We start from the raw sequence: 9,563 nt of genomic DNA on the forward strand, positions 1-9,563 counted from the left end.
GCTCGCACAAGCTTTCCCGCGCTTCGCACCAGTTACATGTATTTCCTTCGAGTTTTGATTGGTTCAATGGATTGTCTGTGAGCTTTTGCAAGAGTGTTAGCTTTGGTTTTCGTTTTAAAACGCTCAATCGGATATCGCTTAAAAAGCAATAAATGTCATTGGATGGCTTCATCACCAGCAAGAAATAGGCATCACAAGAATTATACTTTGTTTAATAATTCCATTTATACTATACGAATAGCAGTGTTTGATTTTAGACAAGAAATAAGGTTGCCACTATCAACTGTACATTTTTTAACCAACAGAATACACAGTAAAGAGAAGATAGTGAGTAGATTGTAGTCTGTTCCAAGATCTCTGATCAACGGGAAGAAAGGAAGGAGAAACACACGAGGACTCTCCTCGCTGATCTTTTTCACGCAAAAAGCGTTCGAGGTCCTCGCTTTCCTTTGTCGTGCGTTCTGCTAGCCGTCTCCGTCTCTGATTTGATCCGCGTGATCTTGCATGCTAGGAAAGTCAAATTATGCAGCGGAATCAAGCCTATCTTGATGTGTATGCCGTAATTGATATATCAGTTTCTTTGAAAACGTCTTCAACGATTCTTTTAACAAAAGGCCAATCAATCTTGTCCGCCCCAGTCCCCAAACGTGGAATTGCTAGCTTCTCCACCCCATGTTCTTGGCAGTGTTTTCTTAATTGTTCCAAACAGGCGCGCATGGACGAGGGTGTGGCATGGTCCCACCAGTATTCTCTTGTGATCTGCAAGGCAAGGGAAATCTCGCTAGTATTGTTAATCACACACCACACACAAAGCGAACATAAGAATACCGGTTAAGTCTGCTCCAATCCGAAAGGGTTGAAGGAGGAGCCAAGTGGCTCAATGGCTCCGGTTTCTTTAGTTTGAAGTGACTTGGAGTATTGCTACTCCCCCTGGATAGGATGCTACTGCTGGATGAATTCAGGTATCCCCTCCATCCCCCTTCTCCACCCCAGAATTTGCGTCTGGTTGCCCTGACATTTCACCAGGCACCAAACTCCTAGGTGGCGACAGAGGCACTGGAGAGATTGTCTTGCCAGAGCTCCAACCCAGACCGCTCGATCCGGAGTCCTGCGCATCAAACTTTAGGCCAGCGTGCCTCCATGAACAAAAATAAAAAGACTTTTTTTACTGTGTAGGCCAGTGGCAAGGTTTAACCAACGTTACTTATTGTTGGCAATAGTCAAGCAATCAAATGTAACCCGTTTCTCAATAACCTATTGAAACAATGGAGAACACGCACCCAAACGAAAACACTCTGAAGTCGCGAAATAGAAGGGATGATCTATAATAGTTTCCTGGTGATTTTCTTTGGTCTCTCGATCCACGACATTTACTGTTGATTCATGGCAGAAAAATTCTGTTCTCCTCTAAACAGTGCTAAATGAAGTGGCCACCCCAAGGTATGGCAGAATCCCAATTTCTCGAGCCTCCAAGGGAAACAAAACTTCACTTCGAGAAATCGTGAGTTCGAGAAATCGGCGGTAACATTGCAATATTCAACTGAGGGTATTAAATACAAGGAAAACGTCTTTTGGGAGGTCGAGAAGGTTAGAGAAATCGAGATTCCAAACAATAAAATAAACTTACCAAGTAATAAACAAAGCTTGATTCGTTCCTTTCTAGCACAGCAATGTCGCCTACCTGACTGTCTTGTTGAAAATTAAGACCTGTAAAGTAGACAAGCCAGTATTGAAAGATGGGCCATTTTGGGTGCAATTCACAAATTCTAAACTTCGCCAAAAATAAGTAGCCATGCACTTTACACTGCTTTATCCATCCCTTTATTAAAAACCCCAAACCAAAGTTGTAAGTAATAGTCATGTATATTTAGGGCACTCTACCACAACATGATGTAACCAGAATTCACTGTAGTTGAACAGGTAAGGTGGTTAAGTCTGCGTCAGGCCAAGTGGTCCATACCGCCAGGGCAGTTTCTGTAGCATTAAGCGATTAGACTGTCCACAGCCGCTATTTTTCAAAGCAAAAAGAGTGCAACCCCTCGTTCCTCCCATTTTGTCCTGGCATTCATCATCATCATCACTTTGTTTACCCTCGGATTTGAAGAGTAGCTAATACAGCTAATATCTCCGAGCATTTCACAGTAAACAGTAGTACAGTACAACGGGCAAAGACCAGACCACAACACCGGGAACTCCATGCCCTACTCTTTACGATAAGCGTGTGGGTTCTTTTACGTCCCCTGCTGACCATAACACTGAAGATGCAGGAGACGGGGCCTACGGTTTATCGTCCTTATCCGAGAAGACTAGAATATCTAACCATTTGCAGATGTTATTGCAAAGGCAGCATATTCTCCTCAGTTATTTTAAGACCCTGAGTGTTGGTCCGGTCTGGGACTCGAACCCGAGACCTCCCGCACTGTAGTCCGTCGCTCTACCAACTGAGCTAACCGGTCGGAGGTTCAGTTCTCTCACCATTTTCACCGCGTGCTCATCAATTGAAAAGTATGAAATAAATAGAGGGCTGTGAACAGTCTATAAGCGATAGAAGTATATCTACTCCCCCTGGATACGATGCTATTACATTGCAGGGTTACTCTCCAGCATTAAGTTCCTCAGTACCCATTAAAAACTGGACCCCAGATGTTCAAAGGGAGGATAACACCTTACTAGATAAATCACTATCCAGTGGATAAGTGTTGAGAAAACAAACTACGCCATCCACTGGATAGTGATTTATCCAGTGGATAGCGTTATCCATCCTGTTAACAACTGGCTCTAGAACACAATGCAATGACCCTGGACAGGGCACAAGCCTGGGCTGCTGGATCCAGAGTCCAGTGCACTAACCATTAAGCCACCGTTCCTCCTTAAAGTAGTTAGTTGGACAAAAACATTCAAATCCACTGACACGATTCCAAACACCAATGACCTTGTCAGTAAAGAATTAGGATAGAATTTCCATTAAAGCTCTATTAACAGCCCCCTCCACCCCCTTCCAATCCAATGAGCACTACTTGTTCAACAGTAATTTTTTAATATGCCTCCTTTCTATTAAGTTCCTATTTATCTCAAGATGTATAGGTTACTTATTAAGCACAATGTCAAGATGGCTTGATATCAGCCAAGTTAGGTTTTTTTTTTCTTTGTGCATATGGAAAGAGACAGTAAAGTTCCAAAATCATGCAAAAGAAAAAAGAACTTGGCAAATTTCCAGCCATCTTGACCTCGCACATTGACAAGCAGCTGCAGACAGCTCTTACTTGGGCCATCTTAAACACAAAGAGCATTTTGTGTGCCTTTGCAAGTTTGGCAACAATTATTTCACCTGGCTCATGAATCAAAGGCAAAATGCGGCCAGGTGACATTCAGTTTGCTTGTCGGAATATAAAAGTACCAGACGATCTGTAAACGTCGCATGACGGCCGTAGACCAAGTCACGTACGATATCAAAAATTATGAATTACATAAAATAAACTGCTCACATATTAACCTTTTTTGATGAGATTATTGTAGTCCCCATATTTTTTTCTAAATTTATTAGCAATGCCATCAGTCATATCAAAATCTGCACTGACACTGTGAGCCAGAGATGTTACTGGATCAGGGGACAGCACCACCTTTGACCAACCACTCATTTCAACCAACTCAAACTGGCTTGTGCTCTGTATAAAAAAATGGACAAAAAATGAAAATAGATTAGCACTTGGGATAAAAAGGTTCTAGAGAAACTGTTGTTATGGAAGCTAAGTTTATTAACAACTAAAAGTTGAGAAGGCAGCTTGGTCAAGTGGTTAGGGTGCCGTCCTTGTAATCTGGAAGTTCTAGATTTTAAGCCCTAGGTAGTTCCACATTCAATCCTTAGTGTGAACAGGCTGCTTAGTGGGGTATAGGGTGATAAAAAAAATGGTGATCATCGCAAGCTGAGCACAGTCTGGGAAGGAACAGAATGTGATTGGCTCACTCTGCTTACAGTTTTTTTTTGCCCTGTATTGCTCTTGAAAACCTGTTTGTGGGCTAAACCCCTCTGTAATGCCACTTGGATAGCATACTGGTTTAACTGTGGTGTGATCATGTGAAATATAATAATTATTATTTTTAACCAGTAATTAACATTATTTGAAAGGTTTCATCATAACGTCCTATCATTATCTCTCAAGTTATCTTTTGTAAGGGTTACCCTCACATATAATAAAGCTGTATTACATATTGATTAGAATGATTTTCACTTGAGTGTCGAAAGTAATTTCCATGTTTGCTTTGGTTCTGCATTACTGCTCTTAGTGATTGGTTTAAAAAACTCATGTCACTTTCTCAGCCAATAAGAAGTGAAACCAAAACCAATCGTGATTGGCTCGCACATGTATTCCTGTGCTTCGCACTTGCTACATGTATTTACTTCAAGTTTTGATTGGTTCAATGGACTGTCTGTGTCTTTTGTGATTGACCAGAGTGATTACTCTGGTTTAAATTTTATGACACTCAAATGAAAGCCGCTCTATCAATGCTAAATTACAAGTTATTTGACCCCCAAGATGAACACTTCTACAAATTAGTATAACAACTTACTGATCATCATAAAAAGAAGCCAAAATGCAATACCTTCTTAACTGCACTTCCAGATTCTGTGGCTAAAAAGCACCGAGCTGCAAACTGGATAGGTCCTTTACACCCTACAAAAGCTGAACGCAAAGGTAGAAGCAAATGAGCAAAAAAAAGCGTGCTTGTGTTAGTATATTGTTCTAGAAGGTAACAGGTGTTAGGCAATCCATTTCAGAATCAATGTCCAACTTCTCCCTTATGGTTATGTTATGATGGTTTGAAGTTAAAAGTATACACCGAATGCAAATATGGCGGACCACTCGGTTGTTGCCTGGGACGAGCTGCATGAAAGCGAGGCTAGTCAGGCTTCGGTTTGTGTTTTGACAATGCTTTCGTACTTGAACTTGCTTATTCATCGATCTGGTGTGTTTCTTTTCGCTGCTGCTACGAGTTGCTTGTTTCTGAATGCCACGAGAAGTGATAGAAGTGTTCACTGTTTGCCTCTAAGGGAAAAAGTGGATCAATGCAATTCGTTGGGACGAAACAAAGGAGTTCGCGATCGCCGCGGGAACTACCGGTATTGAGGTTTGTTCGCTACATTTCAGGTTCGAAGATGTTAGAAAATTTATTTAAATGACGAGCTTATGTGGTGTCTGGTGGTGTTGCAGCACGAGTTCATGGCCAGGACCTTTCTCAAGGTTAAGGAAAGCTCCACTTCCAAGACATCCTCTGTCTCAAAAGAAGATGTTCATGTCCGGCTTTGTTCGCGTATGATCCACTCGCACGGAATCGCACGATCAAATACTAACCAAGTGAATAAAATTCAACTGCCCAGATAGTTAAAGCTAGGGAAAACATTGAGCCAAATAAGAACGACTTGGAGCTAAATGTGATCGCTTGCACATTTTTCTAAGATCTTCTAACCTGAAACATAGTGAACAAATTGACAGTTCCCGCGGCGATTGTGAACTCCTTTGTACTCCTTTCTTTCATCTCAGCGAATTGCATTGATCCAATTTTTCCCTAAGAGGCAAACAGTGAACACTTCTATCACTTCTTGTGGCATTCAGAAACACAGCAACTCATGGGAGTAGCGAAATACTTCTGTACGAAAGCATTGTCAAAACAAAACACCGAAGCCTGACTAGCCTCGCTTTTATGCAGCTCGTCCCAGGCACCAACCGAGTGATCCGCCATATTTGCATTCGGTATATGGTTCAATGCTTTCAATAGAATGTCAAGTGAATGTCTGTCTGGTCCAAAAAAGTAGGGTCAATAAACAATCTTTGGCGGTAAGTGGCAATCAAATACCTTGTGATGATTCACCCAGGGAGGGGAGACCCTATTTATGCATTATACTGTGTTCTTGGTGGGTCTACCCTCAATTTTAAAAGCACCCCTCCTTTAACAGCCGGTAAGTGCCCCCTCCTTCCCCCTTCAAAATCATGAAATATTTATTTAAAACCCACCCTTTCTCGTAAAAACAGCCAAAATCAATCGATGAAGTAAGAGGACGACGTTATGTACCCGTACTGCTGCTTTTATGCAGAAAATAGACTTGTATAAAATTAATGCTGGTTTATGAGAAAATGTGAAACTGTGAATATAAATGCCTTGTCGCATATTTGAGGAAATACGATATCAAAGCCACTAAGCGAATTTTTACCTTAAATTTCGGGTAATAAAGTCAACAAGAAACTACTATCGGAATTCAATTTGATTTCCACACATTTTAAATTTCACCGCCTTCGTCCACAAAACAAAACAAGATGGCGTCCTGTCGAAAAACGACTTCTTCATATAACCCAACACTTCCATCCACAGAAACTTTTAAAATGTCAATGACGTGTGATTATCACGATATTTAAATAGAAAACTTACTAAGCGCTCTTCTTTGCAACATACTGTCTCCTTGGGACAAAACCTCCAATGAAAACCAGCCAGAAAGTTCAACTCATCTGTGACTCCGGCTTTCAGTTACTCCGGCAAACTTCGACAGGCGCACTGGTGTCCTTAACTGGTGTCCAATCTCTCTCAACTGGTCGAACAGATCTTGGCCCCAGGGTCTTCTCTGACTTCTTACTTCAGGGTGGTCATAATTTTTCCAGGACGAAGCTATTAGGTCATCAAAAGGCCTTCCCCCCACCCCCTCCTCCTTCCAAAATCCCTTTTCTAAGTCGTCACTTTGTCCAGACGGAAAAACTTGCCTCCTTTTAGCCTGGAATGAAAAGTGCCTTTTTTCTATCTTTCTTTTAATATTGCACTTCAAGGCATTGTCCTTTTAGATTGTGTCACTAGCTCGTTTGATTGTCCACTTTCCTAGACATTCCAAGCTCTCAGATAATCTGGGTGATTTGAACCTGTATCTTCTGAAAAGATTTGCTGACCGATGAGGAACGGAGCTCTTATAGTCCCATTAGTCCGTTCGATGGTTTTCTGAAATCAACGAGGAGGTACCAGTTCTGAGTAGAATTTGACAAATGTCGGCCTCGAATCTTCTTAGATTGTATTTTCTATTTTAAACTTGCCGGATACTTAACCAAGCAACATGAACAATGCCGGATTACATGTATGATAATTCTTGTAATCTGAACAGAGTAAAATTCTCTTGTGCGGATCCCTCGATCGGACTACTAGATAATCTCTTTTTCATTACCGATTACTTGCTTGAGTTGATTTGACTTAGTTCAATACTGAATAGCTCAATTAACGTTTTTGAGGAGCCATTCCAGTGATAACGGAATAATTTGAAAAGAAATCCATGTTCGGCTTATTGTCACAACAAAGCCTCATAAAAGACAATGACAAATGCATAACATGAGGCAAGACAAGATAAATACTGTTAGTCTGCTTGCAGACAATTTAAATTCGACTATAAGCTGTTTTCTTTTCGGATTTCGCGGCTGATTGAGTCCTTCCCAATATCACGCACAAGGACAATCTTCTCAGTGATATTCCAACTTGGGAAACACTTTTTTAATAAGCGTGCTCCAATGCATGCTCCTAGCATTGTGTTTAGAAACGTTGCGTGAGGCCTGATGTTTCGACCGGGGTTAGGAGCCAACAATTCATGATTACGTAATAGCCCTTTAGTCAGCTCACACTCACAAATCCGATTAATTTAATGAAATAATTAGTATGCGGTAGAGTGGCGGGCTGGTCACCGGCATCGCTACTGGCGCGAAAGGTAAGGCAGGCTGCATTTCTTAATAACTCAACATTTCCATCAACAGAAACTTTTGAAAATGGTAATGACGTTTGATCATCACGATACTTAAATAGAAAACTTACTAAGCGCTCTTCTCTGCAACATACTGCCTCCTTAGGACAAAACTACAAGTGAAAATCAGCCAGAAAATTCAACTAATCTATGACTCCGTCAAACTCTGACTGGCGCATTCCCCGGGGGGTACTCAAAAAGTTTTATACGGGGAGGCTCCGCCCCAAGTTCTAACCCCTTACCCTTTTATATACCATTTTTGACAGAAATTGTACCCCTTTCGTATACCTTTAACTGAAAAAAGGTACCCCTTTCATATACCTAAGAGACATGGCGTGGACTTAAAATAGGACGTTTTCTTGTCATTTTTATGTAGCGCTAATAAATTAAAATAATACAGCCATAAATTGCGTCTGTTCGAAATTTTTAATTAAAGGCCCTTTAAATAGCCAATGACAGATTTCCATACCCTTTCATATACTTAAACTCGTGAAATCCCTACCCTTTTATATACCTGAAGCCTGAAAAAGGTACCCCTTTCGGGCGGAGCCTCCCCGTATAGGCCATTATAGGGAGTACCCCCCCCCCGGGGCGCATTCTCTCTCAACTGATCCTGACCCCAGGGTGTTCTTTGACATTCAACTTCAGAGTGATTGTTCGTATTTTTTCCAGGACTGAGCTAAGGTCATCAAAAGCCTTCCCCCAGCCCCACCGCCCCCTAAAATCCCTTTTCTTTGGGCACTTTCCAGCCAAGAGAATTTTCCTGGTAAAAAAACCCCAGGCCCCCCCCCCTTCGAACAATTTTAGAAACTTGGGGCTTGGACCAATTTGCTAGCAACCTCAAGAAAGTTTTGCTTTTCTGAGCACCTTTTGAACAAAATATAGTTTAGAGCACACATCAAGCACGAAAAAGTCAACGATTTCGTAGAAAACCTCAATTTATGCAAATTTCTCGAATGTTTTAGATCAACCTTTTGAACACATAAACTGTCAGTTGGCAACATTTTTTCTCGAACTATTGAAGTTTCAAGCTCTTTTTCTTGACCAATGTTAGCAATTATTGTGAACTGAGAACGAAAATAGAACTTTTAGTTAACGTTTATACAAAAGTAGCAATAGTTATTATAGGTAGCAACTTTTTGGAATTTGGGCAATTTTTGTAGCAACTTTTTGGCAATCCAGTGAGCACATTTCTAGCATCTTAGTCCATTTTACGAGCACAATCTGGACAGGCCTTGATGTGCCTGTTATCTATCTTTCTTGATTGTACTTAAAGGCATTGTCCTTAAGGCTCTTTAAGTTCCAATAGTTTAAATAACGGTGTCACTAGCCTTTTTTGATTGTCCACTTTCCTAGACATTACAAGCTCTCGGATAATCTGGGTGATTTGGGCCTGCATCTTCTGGAAAAAAAAATGCCGATCGACGAGGAACGGAGCTCTAGTAATCACATTCAGGTCCGTTCGATGGGTTTCTGAAATCAACAAAGAGGTACTACTGGGTAAAATTGCATGACAAATGTTGGCCTCCGATCCTAGATTTTGTGATACAATGTATTTTATACTCGCCAGATACTTATCTAAAAAAATAAAATGCTGGATTATGGTAAATCTTTGTAATCTGAACAGAGTGAAATTCTCTTGTGTGGATCCCTTGAATTGGCCGGACTAATAATCTCTTGTTCCTGATTACTTGCATGAGTTGATTCAGCTAAGTTCAATACTGAATAGCTCAATTAACGTTTTTGAAGAACCCATTCCAGTAATAACGGGTGGAGGCTATTTTAATTTGAATAGAAATCC

The 9,563-nt window shown here is 41.0% G+C and overlaps 1 protein-coding gene across 2 annotated transcripts; it reads right to left on the bottom strand.

The window, feature by feature from the left end:
* Nucleotides 1–195: 195 nt before the first annotated feature.
* Nucleotides 196–7,877, bottom strand: LOC144643870 (ADP-ribose glycohydrolase OARD1-like). 2 transcript variants are annotated; one of them, XM_078503257.1, is made up of 5 exons: nt 7,834–7,877; nt 4,603–4,682; nt 3,494–3,665; nt 1,628–1,707; nt 196–759 (listed from the first exon to the last, which is right to left on the bottom strand). In XM_078503257.1, exons 1-5 carry the CDS (start codon nt 7,853–7,855, stop codon nt 541–543), a joined length of 573 nt encoding a protein of 190 aa, XP_078359383.1. In that variant the 5' UTR covers nt 7,856–7,877; the 3' UTR covers nt 196–540. The 2 variants fall into 2 exon arrangements, with proteins under 2 accessions (XP_078359383.1, XP_078359382.1); XM_078503256.1 differs by lacking the exon at nt 7,834–7,877 and adding an exon at nt 6,424–7,802.
* Between the last annotated feature and the right edge of the window lie 1,686 nt (nt 7,878–9,563).

Source organism: Oculina patagonica, chromosome 2, assembly GCF_052425735.1.
Source record: "Oculina patagonica isolate OP01 chromosome 2, crgOcupat, whole genome shotgun sequence".
NCBI classification, from domain to species: Eukaryota; Metazoa; Cnidaria; class Anthozoa; order Scleractinia; family Oculinidae; genus Oculina; species Oculina patagonica.

Excerpts from the sequence above, each read along its gene's own strand:
- LOC144643870 (XM_078503257.1), bottom strand. The coding sequence starts at position 7,855 with ATGTTGCAGAGAAGAGCGCTTA. Across the intron at positions 1,708-3,493 it reads CAATAATCTCATCAAAAAAG|GTCTTAATTTTCAACAAGAC; the intron begins GTTAATATGTGA and ends TCTACTTTACAG. Across the intron at positions 760-1,627 it reads CAAGCTTTGTTTATTACTTG|ATCACAAGAGAATACTGGTG; the intron begins GTAAGTTTATTT and ends CTTGCCTTGCAG.